The following is a 22,457-nucleotide window of genomic DNA, read 5'->3' as shown; positions in this document are numbered from 1 at the left end:
ACCAATTATGATTTCCTTCACCCGAGATCAATCGGATGCGCGTGTAGCACAACTGCAATAACCTGCAATTTTTGTATAACCATTGATGTCGTTTATTACATCATAAATAAAATATGGGAATTTAATTTGTGTGAATTAAAATGTAACATTTTTCTAAAAAAAATAGTATTTTTATTAAATCATTTAATATGATAATAAATTAATATTTTAATAATATTTTTAGCAACCAAATAAAATTTAACTGTTCGAAAAAATCATATTTAAAAAAAATTCGTTATTCTTCTTTTAACGTAAAAAAAAAAAAAATGGAGGATGGACAATGACGACTGTGGAACCCAAATGACCGCAGCAACATGGAAGGAGGCTTGACGGTGGCTGACGATGTGAATGGAGGATGGACAATGACGACTGTGGACGGTTGACGACACGTTCAGAGGAGAGAAAACGCAAATGTTACGTTGTAGAAGATGAAGAACAGTGCATTCGCGTTTTGAATCCCTAACTTGGTATATGATCTCGGTTCAATTTTTAACGGAGGTAAAATAGTGATTTTTGGCCTTGGTTCAATTTTAACCGAGGTAAAACAATGATTTTTGGCTCGGTTCAATTATAACCGAGGCCAAATGTCACTCTCCCAATTAATTCTTTGCTTCAAATCAGGGAAACCGAAGTCTAAAAGGCTTTATGGTAGCATGTCTACTGCAACCAAGGCAGAAAAGTAGATTCTGCTTCGGTTATTGAGGAAACCAAGACAGAAAAGCCGGTAGGAATTGCAAAAATGTCATCGCACCATTATATGTTTTGGTTTCCTAATAACCGAGACTTATAACACGAGTTAAATAGTTAAAATTGCACTATTGGTATATATATATATATATATAAAAGAAAGATATCAAATATTGTAAGAAGTTATAGTATTTCATTTTAAAAAAACAAAATATATTAGTTTTACCTAAGAATAATTTTAAGGCTAACAGTTGCATAACAAAAAGACGAAATTATTGAGGAAAGTCTACCAAAAAATCATGGCATTTTACCAAAAGCATGGAAAATCAGAAGTTTAATTTGTCTTTATATTTGTGAATGCAATTTAAAGTTTATGCAATTGTTTCAAATTCTAATGTGATTGTACAAATAATTTCTAACCCATTAAAAGAGTTAGAAAAAGATATATAAGACAACAATAATATTAATTTTTCTTTATATAAACAAAAACAAATTAATTCTTCTTTGTATAAACAAGCTCTAAAAAATATTAAAGGACAAACAATAATAATAACAATAGACAAGATGATGACATGCACCAAACAACAAATGAAAACTAACAAACCCTCGATATAAATGTGTGTTCTTAAAAGAGGATTGATTTGAGAGAGGGAGGTAATTGATTTGAGTGCATTTGAAAGTGAAAGTTGTGTTGTTTTTTTTAAGGATTTGGATGTGAGTAGAGTAGATTTAAAAGTAAATTTTGTGAAAGTTTGTGTAGGATTTAATTGATGTGACTAATAAACAATAAAATTTAATGTATGAAAAAGTTAGATTATTAAATTGTCCTTGGTGTTAAATATAGTATAAAATGATATTTAGATAAGTTGTAATTAATTTTGAAAATTTTTCTACATAAATTTAAATATTAAAGATAAATTTTAATTGAAAAAATAAATATTTTAATGTATCTAAACTAAAAAATAAAATATTTAATTTTTTTCAATATAGAAACAAAAAAAAAAGTGCTTTGAACTCCTTTAGAACTATTTCAATATAAAAAGAAGTGGAATCAAATATAACTAATATGGATCTGGATATGAAGCATGGAACCGGATACATAAATTCCACAATCATATAAGTAGCAGCAAAACTGATTTTTATTTCAATATAATAACAAGGATAGAGTTATAATTTGGTACGTTAATCTCGTTAATCTCTTCAAAATAACGAGATAGATCTAATGCTATAATTTTGCAATTTATTACCTCTCAATCACTTCTTTCCACCAAAACAATTCTTTCCACCAAAAACAAACAACCGAATCTTTGTTAAATCACCACCCTCGTTTCATCCACTACAATAAATCTTGCATGAGAACATGCCCTAAAGGAAAAACTCACTAACTAATCTAATAAAATCTTCAATTAATAATCATTAATAAGTATATTATAAGTTCTCTTCTAGTATCCAGATTAATATTAAACCTTCTCTTCCTTATAAGGTGGATAACAATGCTATAATTAAACGATAGAAAGAATAAAAAAGATATTGTTACCTTCTCCAACCCTTTTCTTTTGCGTTCGCAAAATGGTTACTTTATTTTTCTTGACAGCCTTTGTTTTTTAGCAAAAGACACATTGTTTCTGTCTTTTTATTTACTTTATGCAAAATAATGTATTTTATAAAATACATAATAAATTGATAGCCGATAAAAAATAGTTTTTCTTTTTTTTTTAATTAAGTCAATATGAATCTATTAAATTCGTAATCACCTAAAAAATACGAGTAATAATATTACAATCAATTAAATTCATAAATCACCTAAAAAATACTATTAATAACATTATAATTATAGTATTATAATAAATAAATAAATAAATGTATTTTAACATATTATTATAAATATATTGGACACCTTAAAATCTAATATTATTTCTCTTAGCTTTTAATTCTCTTTTTGCTTGCATATTTAAATTTATATAAAGTTTATGAAAATAAAATAAAATATCTAAATGTAAGTATTTCGGTAGCTAAAACAAATGAGATTACACATTTTGTAATAACTTGTTTTTCATAGAATAAATAATATACGATATATTTGTTTATTTGACTTAATTAGATTAAAGATAATATAAAATATTTTTTAACGACACTGTATGATGATAGTGATAGGATACTATTATTGAGAGTTGCACGGTATATTTTACATATTAAATTAAACAATGTGAGTACTATTATTTTTGAGTTATCATCAAGTATCAGGAAGATTGAATAACTAGCCTGAGAGTTTCCAAGATAGAAGATGAATGAAAGCTCCAAAAACTATTTCAATGAATGTTCCAATAACTATTTCTGAATTTCTTGAAATCATTTAAAAAATATTATCTCATAATTATGCTGAAATAATTCTGTCAATTATTAAAAAATTGTGAAAATTGTAAGTCTTTATTCAATAAAATACTTATCTTATCAAAAACTCTTACAAAGTTTAGAGTGAATGTATCAATACACCATTTTGTAAGTTCTGTAGGGTCTTTTATCACTTTCATATTTATTATCCGCACCTCCACTCTATTCTTAATACAATGATGTCTTCAAGGAATGAGATTTCACTCGAATGTGAAAGTTTAATTTGTCTTTATACGAAATTTCTGCAATGACTTTTCAAAGTCTATTTAATTGTTTCAATTTCCAAATTAAATGTGATAAGATATTTTCTAACCCACTAAAAGAGTTAGAAAACATGCTTTTAGGCGAAAATCGAATACAATATATATTTTAAAAACTAAAACATATTAATTCTTCTAGATACATAGATATAGAGAAACAGTGAGTGGTGGAAATATTATATCTCCAGATTTTTTATGATGATAAAACATAATAAATACAATTAAAGTTTAGATATGATTATTATTATAATAAAAATATTTAATCATAACAACTTTTCAACAATGTTTTTCATTTGTATATTTAGAAAATTGGTCCTATAAATTCTGATAGAACTCGTGATAGGTGTATACGATATATTCACTTCAAATTATCACCAAAATTTGTCTTTGCATTTAATTTCTACGAAGACTAAAATATCAAAGTCTGTTCGCTGGTTTACTTTAAAAACTTTGATGTGGTTCCCTAACTTGCTAACCCACAAGAAAATTAGAAAAATGTACAAGACAACAACCGTGTTTATGATAAATCAATATATATTTTGTTATTATTTGAAAATACTAATATGTCTGATAAATATAAGTTTTTTTAAATAATATCAATTTTAGTGATTAAAAATAATTAGTCACTCTACTAATCAATTTATATATCAATTTATAAATTAAAAATTATTGGTAATTAAAATAATTTCTATTATGAATAAAAATTTATAATTTATTTCTAAATTCATAACTAAAATAGTTTCTATCATTGATATTTAAATTTGTAACTAACACTGACTAGCAAACAAATTTATCTTTAAATTAATTTATAATTAAGACATTAGTCTCTAAATATATTTTTAGTCACTAAAATCGGTTATTATTCAAGAATTATCTTAAAATGTTAAAATTATAATATATGATACAAATAATATATCAAATTCACTTTCAAATTATTTAAGTAATATATAATATCTAAATTAAATAAATATATCCGTATTTTATTTTATAATAACTACAACGTGTCTTATTATTATAAATACAATTTATGTAAGAATACCATTGATAATGATTTATTCTATTTGATCAAGTTTATAGATTATCCAAATGTAACATCCCATTTTAATAGACAAAAGTTATTAAAATAAAATATTTCATTAAGATATTCAAAGATAGCTTAACACAATAAAAAGTATATCAATACAGTCCTTTGAGAGTTCAGACTATAGAAATATATCATTTATACAATATCACCAAGTCAACACAAAAGCCCGAACATGTAAACCACTCATACTTTCAATACGATCTCACCATTTTAACTACAGACTTCTTATTCATCAAAGATGTCTCTAATCCTGAAACCTCATCTATTCCCACCGAATAGGTGATCATCGCGAAAGAAAGACAAACAAGACATAGAATGCAAGGGTAAGCTAACTTATAAGAGAAATAATCATGTAACAATTAAGCTTATTATATCATAACATAGCATACTTCAAACATTCATAAAAGAGATACCAAACATACAAGATAATTACATATCCTTTAGACTCAATTATCTAGATTTATGCATTGACTCAGACATAAGAAGTTGTGCACCTATCATAAAAGTGGATTGCAGCAAAGGCCATAACTCCACTTGGCCTAACCAACATGAATAAATTTCTTCTAGACAGGGTTAGTTACTTATGACATCGCCAGATTAGCGATCCCACCCCTAATCCTGCCATAAGAACCTCCTTCAACTCTCACCACCTAGGTCACGATACTCTATATGAGTTTGTAAACCTAGTAGAGGATAAGATAACTTCTGACCAACACATATCCCTAGTCAATGCATAACAGCCTACTAGTGAGGACTGCACTTCTTCCTTAGAAGCACAACCCTTATACAACAAACAATTTCGATCAACTTTAACCAATTCAATCTAGTGATTCTCTTTTATACTTATAACCTCATCACTTCTCCATAAAATGTGACCCCACATTGAGTTCCTCATAAAAAATGATCATATATTATACGAAAACATATCAAGTCAAGTCTCGAAATACTAACATCATTCATAAATAGCTTCATATTTCATGCTTTTAAGAAGTAATTATTTAACACCTTATGAAAATTTATTTGGTGAACTGCCTAGGTTTGATAACATGAAATTTTTTGGTTGCTTATGTGTGCATCATCAATGTCGAGAGATAAATTTACCAACAAAAGTCGAAAGTGTATATTTGTGGGTAACCTTATGGGCAAAAGGGTGAAAATTGTATGATTTGGAATCCATGAATACTTTGTCTCCAGAGATGTGAAATTTTACGAACATGAATTTTCTTTAGTTGGGTCACTTGACAATACTCTTGATACTCCTCAAATTAATTCTGATATTAGGTATTTTGATAATGATATTGGATGGGAGACTTATGATGCATCGCTGATAATGTTAATTTTTACCATTATCCAAGCTATATTTCATTAGCAAAATCATCTCTTCCAAAGCTTTTAACCTACTTAATCCTCAATTTTACCTTACTTTTGTAAATAAATACATTGTGGGTTACATTGATCTAATTATACCACTAATCCCCATGTTTGTGTCTTTTTTGTAGATTGGAAGCTTTGCTCCAAAAGTCCAGATAAATGAGTGACCCGGAATAGCAAGGAGAAGAGCAAAAATATCAACAGGAAGCGCCCGGCGACACAAAGACAGCGCCAGGCGCAACAGGCCGCCAGCGCCAGGCGCCAGACAAGCGCCAGACAAGCGCTACTGCTAGTCACCGCCTGGCGGTACCTGGCCACCGCCGGGCGGTAGATGAGGATTTTGTCACTGTTTGATGGCTAGCGCCTGGCGGTGAGACCCTTCCGCCAGGCGCCCGTTTTCGCTGATGTGGCAAGTTGGCTCTTTTTCTTCTGTTTTCGCGAGGGGAAACCTATCTTGGACATTTTGGAGCTCGAGCAACGCGATTTGGAGAGCTTGGAGGAGTGCTAGGGCTTGTGGGAACAGCTCCATCTTCCTCTTTGTATCTCTTTCTCTTCCATTTTCCATTTTGTAAGCTTGAGCTCTCCATGACAATGGAGAGCTAAACCCATTTTTGTTGGGGTTAGATGTAGCCACTGAACTTTCATGTATTTTCGAATGGTTTGAATTCTTCCATTGATTTCTAGTATCTTTGTTTATGCATTTAAAGCTTGCTTTGTTTTACCCATTCATTGCATGATATTTGGGTCATTAGGTATTGGAAAATATCTCTTGAAACCTTGAATTGGAACAAGATACCTAATGGAACTTGTATCTAGGAATGGAACTTGACCCATTAGTTGTCTTAAACCCTAATTTGTAAAGCGGGTTTGTTTATTTAGGGATTCAAGGAATTGACTCTAAATAAGGAAACCTAGGCTCATTCAACTAAGGGATTAGAGTTTGAGTAAACTTGTGGGTTGACATTAGTAATTAATGGAGAAGAGTTTTATTGCTTAATATACATGAGAGTGAAGTAGGTGAAGTCTAACTCCAACAATATCAATCCATTGCATTTCTAGTCTTTACCATTTCCTAGAGTCTTCAAATATCCAAGTTCAATTTTAATTATTTAGGCAAAATTTAATTTCATACAAAAACCCCAAATTATGAATTTATTCATTAGTTTAAATTAGTCACTAATTACGCAAATATTTAGTATACACGAGTCTCTTGGGAAACGATATCCCGGTCTTACCGGTTACTACTTGCGCGACTTGGTACACTTGCCTAAGTCTTAACAATCGCTCATAAAGGGATATATTTGTGGCCTTGCAAGGAGAAGAACAATCACATTTCTAAGGGGTTATGTGGATGCTGTAATGAAAATGAGAGAGAAAGTATAAATGGTGTCGATGGATAGTGTCTCTAAATGGATTTGATGGGAATGATGTTATGGTAGTGCAAGAAAATAATATGGAGACAAAAATTGGAAGGGAGATGAGAAACAAAATTCCATCAATAATGTACAAGGATTATGTCACTCATGCTATTAGAAAAGTAAAGTCCTTGAAACAACAAAATTTTGTTGCAACTTTAATATCATGTTAAGAAGTAGACTTTTAAACCTAACTCAACCTCACAAAACCACATGTAAAGTGAAATTTACATCCACTTATATAAATTGGTATTATCTCTAGTTGATGTAAGATTTTCAACACACCCCTCACATCGAGACATATATATATATATACACATATATATATATATATATATATATATATATATATATATATATATATATATATATATATATATATATTATTCAAATATTATTATGATCATTTATTTTATTATTGATTATTTAATATATTCTTAACTTATTTATGGACATAATTATGATCATATTTATGGTCATATTATATGGGTGACTTGATGAATAAAGGACAATAAGTTTTTTTACATTAAAACTTATCAAAGTATAGAGTATGGTAGCAAACTTTGTTATTTATTAGGTTTATTGTTTCACTTGTTATCGACTTGTTATTGACTTGTTATTGGATTATCCATTAATGTCTATAGTCCCACGCTCAAAATATATATATATATATATATATATATATATATATATAGTCTAATTAATTATAATACAAAATATATTTAATTTTTAGTGTTACATCAATAAGAGAATCATGAGTAAAAATATTATGTGATGAATAGAGATGGCAAATAAACTCGTCTATGTGGGTATTGCCCGGATCTGTTCCCGTTTTGACGAGAAATCCCCGCATTGCCTAGGTATGAGTATGGGTATGGGGAATTCTCGATTTTTTCAATTGGGTATGGTGATGAGTATAGGGATGTACATATCCCCACCATAATACCCGTCCCCGTTTAAATTATTAAAATATTAAATTTTAATTAAGTTACCTATATATATATATATATATATATATATATATATATATATATATATATATATATTCTGTTCTTTATTTCTTCTAATTATTTAATTTGTCATGAAACTCATTCGCATCTCCAATATATTTCTCATCTTATCATAACCTTTATGTTATTATGTTAAAATGATGTATGTCAATTAAAATTTTTTGTCTCACATTTGAATATTTCTATTATTTTTTAATATTTTTATTTATTGTTTATTTTCCTTTCACATGAGAATGTTTAATACTCTCAATTTAAGTGTTTAATAGCATAAACCTTCATTTACTAAGTAATATAAAAAATTATTTACTTATTATTATTAATTTTTGTTTCATTTGAAAAACTTTTTTATTTCGTTAAAACATTTTTTGTTATTTCTCAACCATTGAGTATATATGTTTATATTTGAAAAGTTTTCTTAAATCTCTAAGGTATTTTTCATCTTATTGTACCCTTAATTATACATTTGTTTTTCTTTGTGCAATTTCTTTCGATAGTCTCTCTCATTGTTTATAAGACGCACTTTGTAAATTTTTTAATATTTTTATTTGTTGTTTATTTTCATCATGTAGAATACTATATCAATATATTTTATCTAATTATTTTTTATTTTCTAACTTGTTATCATTCATACTGTCATTTTTCACTATAATTATATAAATAACGTTTATTTACTACAATATAAAAATAGAATGTAATTGCCATGAATATTTTTTTTATCACCATCTAACATATATTGAAGTTCAAAAGATACAAGATCTATGTTAAAGTTTTATTATTATGTTTATTATTTGTTCTTTGTGTCATTTTGATCAAGTGATTAGAGATGCAATGGGGCGGAGCGGAGACGGGTTTCGTTATCCCATACCCATCTCCATAATTCATACCCATCCTCATACCCAAACTCAACGGGTATCAAACTTTTGTCTTATCCACATATCCACCGGGTAACAAGTATATTCTTGTAGCCATACCCATACCCGTTTTCTTACTACTTCAATATTAATTTTTAATTAATTTTTATAGAATAATACAAAATTACAGTAAAGAAAACATACTATTATCAAATATTCAATATTAGGAGGATGATTGTTTGTTCGATATCAAATACTTTGAAATAAATTATAATTGTTTACATTTTAGATTAGAATACCAAATAAAGTTTCATGAGAACCAAACATTTATTAAATTGGCAAACATTAATGAAACCTAGTTGATAAAATTTAAAAATATTTTTAAGAAAATATAAAAGAAAATCAAATATTCAAATTAAAATATATTTTAAATGTTTGTTTACTTCAATTTTTTAAATTCTAATGAATTTTTTGTATACGCTAATAAAATACACTAATACATGACTTGATCAAAATGACGCAAAGAATAAATAATAAACATAATAATAAAGTTTTGACATAGATCTTGTATCTTTCGAACTCCAATATATGTTGGATGGTGATAAAAAAAATTCATGGCAATTATATTAAATTTTTATATTGTAGTAAATAAAAGTTATTTACACAATTATAGTAAAAAAGTTACAGTATGATTGATAATGAGTTAGAAAATAAAAAATAATTAGATAAAATATATCGGAATAATATTCTACATGATGAAAATAAACAACAAATAAAAATATTAAAAAATTAACAAATATGTGTCTTAGAAACCATTTGAGAGACTATTAAAAGAAATCGCACAAAGGTAAACAAATGTATAATAAGATGAAAAATACTTTAGAGATCTAAGAAAACTTTTCAAATATTAACATATATATACTCAATGGTTGAGAAATAACGAAAATTGTTTTAGTAAAACAAAAGAGTTAGTCAAATGAAACAAAAATTATTAATAAGTAAAAAAAAAATATTACCTTGTGAATGAAAGATTTTTGCTATTAACACTTACATTATAAGTATTAAACATTCTCATGTGAAAGGAAAATATATAATAAATAAAAATATTAAAAAATAATAGAAATATTCAATGTGAGACATAAAAAAATTTCAATTGACATAAATAATTTTAACATAATTACATAAAGGTTATAATAAGATGAAAACTATAATAGAAATGCGAATGAATTTTATGACAAACCAAATAATTAGAAGAAATAAAAGATAGAAAAAAAAAAATATATATATATATATATATATATATATATAGTTACTTAATTAATTGTGAATATTTTAATAATTTAAACGATGATGGAGATATGGCGGTACTGGGGATATATACATCCCCCATACCCAATTGAAAAAGTCGGAGATTCCCCATACCCATACCCAAACCCAGTCAATGCAGGGATTCCCCGTCAAAACGGGGAGGGTTCGGGCAATACCCACGGGGCGGGTTTATTTGCCATCTCTACAAGTGATGATTATAACTTTTGTATTAGTATATAAAAAAGAGATTCATTAGAATTTAAAAAATTGAAGTAAATAAACATTTAAAATCTATTTTAATTTGAATATTTGTTTTTCTTTTATATATTTTTTTAAATATTTTTAAATTTTATCAACTAGGTTTCATTAATGTTTGCAAATTTAATAAATTGTTTGGTTCTCATGAAATTTTATTTGATATTCTAATATAAAATGTAAACAATTATAATTTATTTTAAAATATTTGATATCGAACAAAAAATCATCCTCCTAATATTGAATATTTGATAATATTATGTTTCCTTCCGTAATTTTTTATTATTTTATAAAAATTAATTAAATTTAATATTGAAGTAGTAAGAAAATAGGTACGGGTATGAATACAAGATTATACCTGTTATTCAGTGGGCATGGGACAAAAATTTGATACCCGTTAAATTTGGATATGCGGATGAGGATGATTTTTTTTTCTGCAGAAATATGTATGGATAGCGAAACGTGTCTCCATCCCGCTCCGTTATCATCTCTAATGATGAGACAACGTGCATATAAAATTAACCGAAACACCTTAATTATATAATTGTGAATTTTAATTTTAATTGGTCAAGTCAAAAGTTTTAAAGAATGAAAATATTAAAGATTTTAAGATATGATGAACTTTATTTTTATTTTAAATAATAAGATGTAAATCTTTATTTTATTTAAATATACTTGTAAATGTTACAATTTATCCTTTTGGGTAAAAAAAATATATTTTCATAAAATATTTATATTATATTCATGTTCACCATAATTATCTTGTAAATATTTATTTGTTTGATTTTTAATCTTTAGCTAAAATTATAATAATAAATTTGTAGATATGAATAATGTGTTTAGTGTTGTTTTTCCAAAAGATATGCCTTTTTGTATGTATAGGTGAGTGTTATTGTTATATATGAAGAAAAATCTTATAAAAATATTTAAAATAATAAAATTATTTTAAATACAATATTACTATTATAATTATAAAAAATACAAATAATTTTTATTATTTTATTATAAATAATTTTATTTATTTTGTAGGTATTTTTATAATTAAGAAAATAGTTAAATTTAAAAAAAAAAGTCAAATTGAAAAAAAAAGGTTTAATTAAAAAAATACTTAAAGGGTGACATTAAAAAATAATTATTTTAATTTAAGAAAACTTTTATTTAAATGATAAACTTGAAAAGCAAATGTCTACATCAAAAAGAATGTAATAACAAAATGTATAATATAATACTTTAAATTTATTTACAATTCTTTTCAAAATATTTGTAACTTTTTATAAAAATTACAAAACAAAAAGGAGATATACCTATTCATCAATCAAGTGATGGTATAAACTTCAGACACATGGCTATCAACCGTGCTTTCCTTCTTCCCGGATCAATCAGAAGTGCCTAGGACAATTGCAATAACCTACAAATTTTGTACAACCGTCAATTGGGTTAGGAAAATAATATTTTTATCCACTTTAATTTATTATTTTAATATATTTTTTAATTATTTATTTAAAAAAAATTGATGTGAAATGATAATTTAAGGATAATCGATGTGTTAGATTAAACGTTAGTAAAAAAAAAGAATGAATTAAAATATCTTGATTTATTATAACGTAAATAAAGACGGAATTATATTTGACTCTGTCAAATTAGAATATATTATTTTAACTAAATCATTTAATATGGTAGTAAATTAAATATTTAACAATATTTTATACCAAAAAAATAAAACTTAAGCATTTAAAAAAATCATAGTTACGAAAATTCAACATTCTTCTTTTAAAGTAAAAATATCATCTGATAAAATATGTTACATGATCAGATACAAAATAAATATTTCATCATTGAATTATGAAACATAATATTCATTCATGAAATCTATTGTTTCTTTTTTCCCATCTCTAATACACTTGCGTTAAAACAATAAGTATTATTTATAGTAAGGGTGATTACTAAAATTGTTAAACTAGGATGAACAAATAAATTACTTCTCCTAATACTTAGATTATATTTAATTACAGTTTTTTGATCAAAATATGTATTCTGATTTCTTTATTTGTGAAGCAAATATTGATATATTTGACTAACATACCTTTTTCCTGTAATCAGGTCACCTACACTTGCCACATTGTTCATACATACCGATTGTCAATCTGTTTAAGAAGTCCAGATAAGCATTTTTCCAAGACCTCCAAAGTAGTATTGGTCCTAATAAGCCCCAAAATCCAGTGAAGTATCCAATCCCCATGCTCATGTACAATGCCTCATAGAAAACACTATCTTCATCATTTATTGCTTCGGCTTCCGAAAGTTTTCCTGTTGTTTGATCTCCGTCTCCATAACAACTTTTGTTAAGTTGCTCACCACAAAGGTACATATTTCCTTCAAAACTAGATGCATCGAAGGTTTCAAAATGTCTTCCTGATGGGATTCTTCCAGAAAGAAAATTGTGTGACAAGTCTAATTTGCCTAGATTGTCAATTTCGGATAGAGGAAGAGGAATTCCTCCACTGATTTGATTTCTTGATAAGTCAAGGGATTCCAGTGAACTTAAATTTCCTATCTCTGAAGGAATTTTTCCACTCAGATTATTTCTTGATAAGTTCAAAGAAACTAACCCAGCCAAATATCCAATCTCTTTTGGTATTTCACCCGTTAACTTATTACTTGAAAGATCAATGCCCTTAATTAACTCTGGATTCTTGAACCTCTGTTCCACACCTTTCCATATCAAGCTTATGTTAAAGGAATACTCTTCCTCAACAAAATAGTCATAAATTTTAATATAAGGGATATATATCAAATACATACCATTTAGAGTGCCACGTGTGTGGATGCCCTTTTTAGACATGGCAGTCAATTCCTTTAAGCATGATGGAATTCCTTTTGATAACATATTATTCGAAAGATCCAATAATTGAATATAGTTCAAATAACAGAGTTGAATAGGAAGATTTCCAGAAAAGTGATTCTCTCGCATGTTCAAGATTATCAACTGTTGCATACTTTCTCCGATCCATGATGGTATGGGGCCGGACAACATATTTTTAGCCACATCCAACATAATTAAATTGCTGCAATTCTTCAAGGTCGAAGCTAATTCACCTGTCAGGTTATTGTTTCGTAAAACCAAGACTTTCAATTCAACAAGGCTGCCCATAGACAAAGGAATCCTTCCTGACAATTGATTGTTGCTTAAATCAAGATACCCTAACCAATCAACAGATGTCCAACAGTCAGGGAGCTGTCCCTTCAATTGATTGTTTGACAAATCTAAAATCCACATTTCGGAGTTGCCTTGGTTACATATGAATGAAAACAGATCTGAGAATTTATTGTTAGAAAGCATCAACTCTGAAGCTTGTAGTAAAAACGATGGAATTTTTCCTTCAAAGTGATTCGAATTCAGAATTACAGATGGTGTATGGGGAAGCTTCAATGATATATTAGGAATTGGACCACTGAGATTGTTGTGAGACATATTCAATGTTCTCATATTTTGCAAGTTGTCCCAAACCCAATCCGGTACGTAATTAAGTCCATTGTCGGAAATATCGAGGTCACTTAACGAACTTTGAGTATGGAGCCAACTAGGAAAACTAGGACCCAACTTGCAAGATCTTAGTCCCAAATTTTGTAACTGGAAAGGTGGAACCCAAGTAGGGACAAATTTTACAGACAATGAGTTATTTGACAAAGATAAGTACCTTAATTTGGAAAAATTGGAAAGATGGGATTCAGTGACGTCACCCTCCAAACGGTTTCCTTCCAAGTACAAGTCCTCCAACTCAGATAGCAATCCAATGCTCATAGGTAGAATGCCTGTAATGTTGTTATAAGGTAAATACAATCTCTGAAACACGTTTCTGTTGCACCATGATGAATTCTGAAAGAAGCTAGAAATATTTCCACTCAGCTTGTTGTGTGAGAGGTCTAAAATTTGCAATGTGCAGATGTTCCCAAAGAAAAATGGAATCTCGCCTTGGAGTTTGTTAGCATAGAGGTCAAGAACTTCAAGAGAGTTCATTACTTTCCCAAATCCATCTGGAATGGGACCTTCCAACATGTTATGATAAAGGTCAAGTTCACAAATATTGGTAGTGGAGTTGAAGAGCCAGTAAAATATGGATGATGATTTCAACATATTGAGGGAAAGATCAAGGGAGACGAGAGAAGATGAAGAATTCGTGATTGAAATAGTTGACATGAGAAAACTATCATCCCTAAGACTACAATTTGACAGATAAAGGTTTTGAAGTTTTGAGCTGAAGTTGAAGCTACCTTGAAAGACCAATGAGGTCATATTATTATAAGAAAGGTCAAGGATCACAAGAGAAGGAAAGCTTGAGTAGACAGGAGATGACAAAACAATGTTATTAAAAGAAAGATAAAGCTCTTGAAGATTAAAGGTAAAGTTAGAGAATAATTGAAATGTTGAGGATGTGAGCATATTAAAAGAAAGATCAAGGATGGTAAGGGAATTGGAAAAGTTGGAAGGTGAATAAAATAGAGATTGGATATGGGTATCTGAAAGAGAACAATCAACTAACCTCAACTCTCTTAGCTTTGGACTATGAATCATTTGCAACCAATCAGGGTTATGTAAACCATTGAACGCTAGATGTCTTAGGGAACTGAGATTAGACAACCACTTTGCATCCTCGGGTTTGGCATCAAAACCACCAGCAAGTCTAAGAGTTTGCAAGAAAGGAAATTTGCCAACCTGGAAAGACAATGTTCCGGAAAAATCATTTCCACTAAGATCAAGATACCTCAACTGTGACAGATTTCCAAGTTGATGGGGGAGGTTCCCGTTGAGATGATTGTAACTGAGATCGAGATACCTTAAGTGTGTAAGGCTTCCAAGTTGGGTAGGAATGCTGCCATTAATATAAGAATTGGAGAGATTGAGATATCTTAAGTTGGTTAGTGAGCCCATGAGTTGTGGGATGTCACTCCCTTCAAAAATATTGGAGCTGAGATCCAAATGTTGAATATTTTGCAAGGGAAACAATGAACTGATACTGATTGCACCTATCAAATATTGTGCATAAGAACCACGGAGACGAAGGATGGTTACATGACCTGTTATATGGTCGCAACGAATACCTTTCCATTTGCAACAATCTCTACTGTTCTCGTCATCCCTCCACGTAGCCAGCATGCCCCCATTGTCATCTATGAGGCCATGTTTGAAGTTGAGGAGTGCCTGTCTCTCCCTCTCGATGCACTTTATTTCTGAGCCATTGTGGAATCCCAGAATGGGTGCTGCTGCAGCAAGTATGAGAAGCAGGAGAAGTGCATAAAATGGTTCCAGAAAAGAAGTAGTCATTATATTTGTGGTGGTATGAAATAAGAGTGTAAGAGAGATCCTGAACTGTGATCAGCTTATTCTTAGATGTGAAGTGTGAAAGACAGAAGCATCCACTATTGTTTATATAAGGAATTTGGGAGAGTAAGTGGTGGTTGTTGCCATCCAATAATTCCCACAGTGCAGTGTGTGAGGAGTTTTTTTGGGTCATAATATAATGGAAGAAAATGTGCAATAATTTATAAAAGTTATTATAAATGTCTAAGTGGAGTTAAACCTGCAATGACCAGCACGCTATTAGAAATGTCTAACTACAATTAAACCAACAATACAATATATCATGTCACATTTTACCGAAAGCATGGAAAAATTGAAGTTTAATTTGTCTTTATATAAATTTTGTGAAGACTTGCAATTTCAAAGTCTATGCAATTATTTTTAATTCTAAATTTGATGTTATTGTACACGTAATTTTCTAACCCACTAAAAGAGTTAGGAAAAATATATAAGACAACAATAATATCTATCCATTATCCATAGCTATACTTTTTGTAATTGTTTAGAAACACTAATATATTTCCATAAAAATGTAATTTCTAAGAAAAATATAATGTATGAGACAAATAGTATAAAAAATATACATCAAACTATTTACCTAACTTATCTTATTTATATTAAATTAAAAATAATTAATTATTCATTATAAATATAACAAAAATAATAAATTAGTAACGAGATATTTTCTTGTATTAATACTTGAAAAAATCACTAAAAAAAGTGCAAGGAAAACAAAATTCAGATTAATTCTTCTTCCAAAATTCAGATTAATTCTTCTTTTTATATCTGACAAATATTAAACAACAAACAATAACAATAAATAAGACTATGAGTATACCATAAAATGCATGAAGAAGCAAATAGATTCGTCATTTTCTAATAAGACTCAAACATATAAATGTTCCAAAAACTGTTTTCGAAAGTCTTGAAATCATTTACAAAAAGTTATCTTACAATTATGCAGAAACAATTCTGTCAATTATTAAAAAAAAATGTAAAAATTGCAAGTCTTTATAAAATAAAATATTCATTTTATCAAACTCTTACAAAGTTTAGAGCGAAGGCATCGATACACCATTTTGTAAGTTCTTTAACCACGTTTATTGTTGCTTCTCCTTGGACGTGAATCTCCAAAGAATATGAAAGTTTAACTTGTCGTTATACGAAATTTCTGCAATGACTTTTCAAAGTTTTGTGTAATTGTTTCACTTTCCAAATTTAATGTGATAAGACATTTAATTTTCTAACCCATCGAAAGAGTTAGAAAACATATTTGAATTAGGCGAAAATCTAATACAGACATACATTTTAAAACCTAAAATGTAACACCCCTCTTAATCAAGAGGGCCGTGTCAGGTCTGCAGCCCAATACACCCCAACCCCTCTCCCCTCAGGCCTAAAGCCACCAGGCGGGTTGTTGCCAGCGGGTATCGAATCCCAGCCCTGACCTTTAACACCCTCCCAACTAGAGAGATGTCACCAGTTGCGCTGCAGCACAACTGGTGACATCTCTCTAGTTGGGAGGGTGTTAAAGGTCAGGGCTTTAGGCCTGAGGGGAGAGGGGTTGGGGTGTATTGGGCTGCAGACCTGACACGGCCCTCTTGATTAAGAGGGGTGTTACATAAAACATATTAATTCTTTTATATAGATTTTTATATAGATAGATAAATATAGAGAAAGAGGGAGTGAGTAGTGGAATTATTATATCTCCACATTTTTTATGTTGATAAAACATACTAAATATATTTAAAAAATATTATTATTACAATAAAAATTCACTTCCAAAACATACTATACGTGTGTGTAAATTACATATTATCTTTATTATAAAAATATATTAATCATAACAAATTTTCAGCAATATTTTTTCATTGTATATTTAATATTGGTCCTATAAATTTTTATAGAACGCACGCGTGGTGTAAACGATATATTCACTTCCAAGTATCACCAAAACATGTCTTGCAAGAAAATTCTGCAAAGACTAAAACATCAAAGTCTGTTCGCTTGATTTACTTTTAAAATTTTGGCGTGGTTGCGTAACTTTCTGACCCAAAAGAAAAGTTAGAAAATTAATGTACAAGACAACACCTATGTTTATGATAAATCAACATATATTTTGTTACTATTTGAAAGTAATAATATGTTTGATAAATATATAAAATTTAAAGTTATAATATATGATGCAAATAATATATAAAATTTAATATCAAATTATTTAAGTAATATATAATATCTAAATTAAATAAATATATGAGTATTTTATTTTACAATAAAAACTGCTGCTTGTCTTATTATTATAAATATCATTTATATAAAAGTAGCATTGATAATAAAGTTATTGAAATTTTGGTCTTTAATTTTGAAAAACAATTTAATAATTGATTTAGAAACTTATTTAATCAAAATAAAATATAATTTAGAAATTAATAATATTAACTTTCTAAAATAGTTGCTAAATTCGTATATATAATCACTGAATATTTTTAATGAACTTTTTTTAGTGATTATTCACACAAAAAATAACTATGTTCATCTACCTAAATATTTTTGTAATTTTTTCCATAAAGTTCTTACATTGTGTTTGATCATTCCAGAGTTAGGAAAAATGAAGTGAATTCATTTTTAAAACCTATCTTTTACAATTCTGAATCTTATGGAAGTCTGTTCATATATTTTGGAATTAAACTTTCGAAAGTCTATTTATTACCAAAATGTGGAATAAACTTTAGAATGTCAAACTATAATAGACTTACAAAAAAATATAAAACTAATAGAATTCCAGAGGTTTCATTGTAGAATATAAAAAATTCTATAAATTTGATTTTGACATCTACAATAATTAGACTTTTGGGAGTTTGATTTCAAAATCATAATTTAAATTCTGGAATTAAACCACTAACCACAACACTCTATTCACAAAAAGGGAGGGTGTTTAAAAGCAATTCCTTTTGTTGGACTCATTATGTCTGGACTTCCTTTTGCTTTTTATTCTACTTTTGCTTCCTACAGCGGATGATTACTATCTGCACGATATCAATAGTAAAATAACTAAAATATCCCACCTGCACTATATTGCCGCTGCAGTCATTGCCATCCCTCATCTTCTTGTTTCATCTCCGCTGCAATGTTGAGAAAGAAGCTCTATACTTTGAACAACAAATAGTCATAGCTTATTGAGTTTTAATTATTATTTAAGAAATAATTATATTATACTTGAAATTTGATAAAGTAGAAATATAATCTCAAAAATATATTTATGCATATTTATATACATTATAATTTTTATATCATATTTGTTTTTAAAAGTTATACTAAACTTCATTATGTGATTTGACATTTTTACTATACTAATACTCCGAAGTACATCCATCATTTATCATCGGAGATGTCAAAGTGAACCAATTTCACTTACTCAATGGGTTCATTATAGATTGAGCTAAAACATAATCATCTTAACTCGATTCATTTTTTGGTGAACCAAAAATTTTATAATCCGACTTGACTCACTACATGTTAGTAGGTAAGTGGTTGACTCACTTAAAGATTTTTTTATTTATATTTATTATAGTACAATTAAAGTGGATTGATTTGATTCATTGTTTTATAGCAATACAATGAAAATGTTTGCACAATTTACCAAACATTATTATAAAGATAGTAGTTGAAAATTAGATTATCAACCTATATAACTTAACAAACAAATAAATTAAACATCTAAACTATAGTCAAACATTATTGAACAACATTCCAGTATTTAAAAAGATTCAAATTGTCAACCTATATAAGTAGTAAATAATGAAAAAAAAAACTTGTGAAAAAATGGTAAAATCTTAATAAAAGGTTGTTGTTGGTGGATTATTGGTCAATCTACCTTTAGTCACCTTGAACCCGATTAACTCGCAGGTTAAGTGAGTAGGATCAAATTTGACCCACATTTAAAACAGCTATTTTTTTCTAACCCAAGTCAGCTCTAACCCTTGGTGAGTCGAGTTGAGTTACAGGTGGGAATCCATTTTGATATTTTTAATTGTCAATGCATGAAAAATATTAATAAAAATAAAATATAAATAATCATGGGGAGCTAAATCAAATCCATGATCAAAGAATACATGACAAGCTTTAAACCAAAGATAAGCTCTCCTATACATTGGAAGTTGATATCTATTATGAAAGAAATTCAAACTAAGACTATAAGGTAAAACATTATACCATTTAAAACTTTCTCTATTTACATAACTCATATTGCCAACTTTTATTAGCACAGTGACTTCCTTCCCTAAAACAATGAGAAATTTTAAACTCTATATCTCTATAAAGAGTTTGACATTTCCTCCATCGTCCTCTAAGAGTTCAAGGAACTATATTTTGAGTATCAAAAGTTTTACACAACAAATTGAGTCACATTCCAATCAAAGACGTGGGAACTTCTCCTTACAAGCACACTTTATAGCATTAATAATAAGTTTTGCATAAAGAGAAAGGCTACACACTCGATTTTTACATCATATAAGTTACATCATATACCTTTCTAATAAGTTTATGAGATGTTTCACTTGCATAGTAGGGGGCATATAAAAGGTAACTCCAATTTGTCCTTCTAAAATTGTAGGTGTCTTTTGTGCTCATGAAAATGTAAGGGTAGAAAAAAAACCAATCCCTTGTAATGTTATTGAGTTGTTCACAACATTTTTTTGCCAAGTAGTCCCTAAAAACGGTTAGGATGTCTACACTGATAGGATTTGGCATGTTTGGTGCAACCATATGTTTAAGATGAGATTATCGAATTTTGTTTTTCATACACAACAATATCATGTAAAATCATAACATATAAAAAAATCTCTTTTAACTCCATAAACTTTATTTTTATGATACTTTACAAAAAAAAAATTGAATTAGTTTTGTAGTGGCTAGTCAGAATAAATGAGTTTCTCCAAGGTCACACCTCCAACTAATAATCAAATATTTATTTATCATAACTTTTATCATTTCACAATAATTATTATACTTATATCAATTTGCTATAAGCAAATAAATATTTGAAATTAAATAATATAATGGCAAAAATAAATAAATAGAACAAGCGCATAATTAGAAAGAAATATAAATAAATAAATAGGATTGATGCTTAAGTAGAGATAAATATAAATAAATAAATATGACCAATGCGAAACCAAAGGTCAATATAAATAAATAGATAGGACTAATGAGTAACTATAGGTAAATATAAATAAATAGGATCAATACGTAACTTGAGGTAAATATAAATAAATATGTATAAGTGATTGTTATGTTGATAAAAGGAACTAGTTGTGATGGTGTGATGGTTGAGTATTTGACTATCTGAGATCAGCTGCTTTGAAATTGAAGTTGTTGTGTGCTTGAGAAATACTTAAAATTTGTGTATTGGTATAAGTTAGGTGAATTGTATAAATATGTTCATTTCTAAGGAGAAGTGTTGAAGTGTCATATTATATAGTGTAGTGTATAAATTGGTAGGGTTGAGCAACCGTCGGGTTGGGCCGGATTCGGGTCCAATATGCCTAATCCAGCGCAACCCAAATTTATTTTTTCAAATCCAAACCCGACCATTTATAGATTCGGATTAGACAGTTTCGGATAATTTTGGATCAGTTTATTACGGACAGATCAATATATGGGTTACCTGAATTGCTAATCAAAGAGAAGAAATTATCATCGTCACATCAACACAACCCACACCAAAAGCTCATCAACGACATTCCATAAACACAACCACCACCACCACCGTCAATGCTTTGGTCCCTCCCCCTCCTTTAAACACCCTCATGGCCTATGAACTAGTTGTTGCCGCCGCAGCCTATGAACTCGGCTGCTGTTGTCGCGACCTCTTCCTCTTCCTCTCATCTCTCCCATTCGAAGACAAGCAACAATTTGTGAATGACGTCACAACGGACTTCGAAAGCAACACAATGTGAACTACAAATGGAAGATGAACAACAAAGGAGAAGTCTCGACACAACCATTGTGAGTACACAGATCTGCATCACGAACGCAAGCCAAATCCACCTCGCCAGAAAAAGTGTGACTATGGAGATCTGCATCGCAAACGCAAGCCAGTCCACCTCGCTGGAAAAAGACAATACCTTTATATGAAGGGAAAGTTCAGTACCTTCCAATGATCACAAAGGGTGAATGAATTCAAAGAAAAAATGGGAGTTGTAGAAGAAAGGGAAAGAGATTACAGGAGAAGAAGGGGAGGAAAGTGGCTGACAACTAGCGTTCAGATGGTAAAAAATTATAATGATAAAACTTTAACAGGTCGGTTCGGGTATTTGGGGATTTTCTTTTTCTGATCCATATCCGACCGTATTGATCTGTTTTACCCGAAACTTTTTATCCGTTAAAATTTAAATTTGTCTAAAATCGACCTGCATCCTATTTTTTG

At 28.9% G+C, this 22,457-nt stretch overlaps 2 protein-coding genes across 2 annotated transcripts; both read right to left on the bottom strand.

The window, feature by feature from the left end:
- Window positions 1-12,001: 12,001 nt before the first annotated feature.
- On the bottom strand, window positions 12,002-13,815 carry LOC114180280 (receptor-like protein EIX2). The gene is made up of 2 exons (XM_028066572.1): window positions 12,755-13,815; window positions 12,002-12,079 (listed from the first exon to the last, which is right to left on the bottom strand). Exon 1 carries the CDS (start codon window positions 13,724-13,726, stop codon window positions 12,773-12,775), a length of 954 nt encoding a protein of 317 aa, XP_027922373.1. The 5' UTR covers window positions 13,727-13,815; the 3' UTR covers window positions 12,002-12,079; window positions 12,755-12,772.
- LOC114180795 (receptor-like protein 52) lies at window positions 13,764-15,994 on the bottom strand. Its single transcript, XM_028067085.1, has 3 exons — window positions 15,213-15,994; window positions 13,872-14,891; window positions 13,764-13,767 (listed from the first exon to the last, which is right to left on the bottom strand). Exons 1-3 carry the CDS (start codon window positions 15,992-15,994, stop codon window positions 13,764-13,766), a joined length of 1,806 nt encoding a protein of 601 aa, XP_027922886.1.
- Window positions 15,995-22,457: the final 6,463 nt, after the last annotated feature.

The sequence above is a fragment of the Vigna unguiculata genome, chromosome 4, assembly GCF_004118075.2.
Source record: "Vigna unguiculata cultivar IT97K-499-35 chromosome 4, ASM411807v1, whole genome shotgun sequence".
Lineage (NCBI taxonomy): Eukaryota > Viridiplantae > Streptophyta > Magnoliopsida > Fabales > Fabaceae > Vigna > Vigna unguiculata.
This window is presented reverse-complemented; position numbering and strand designations above follow the sequence as displayed.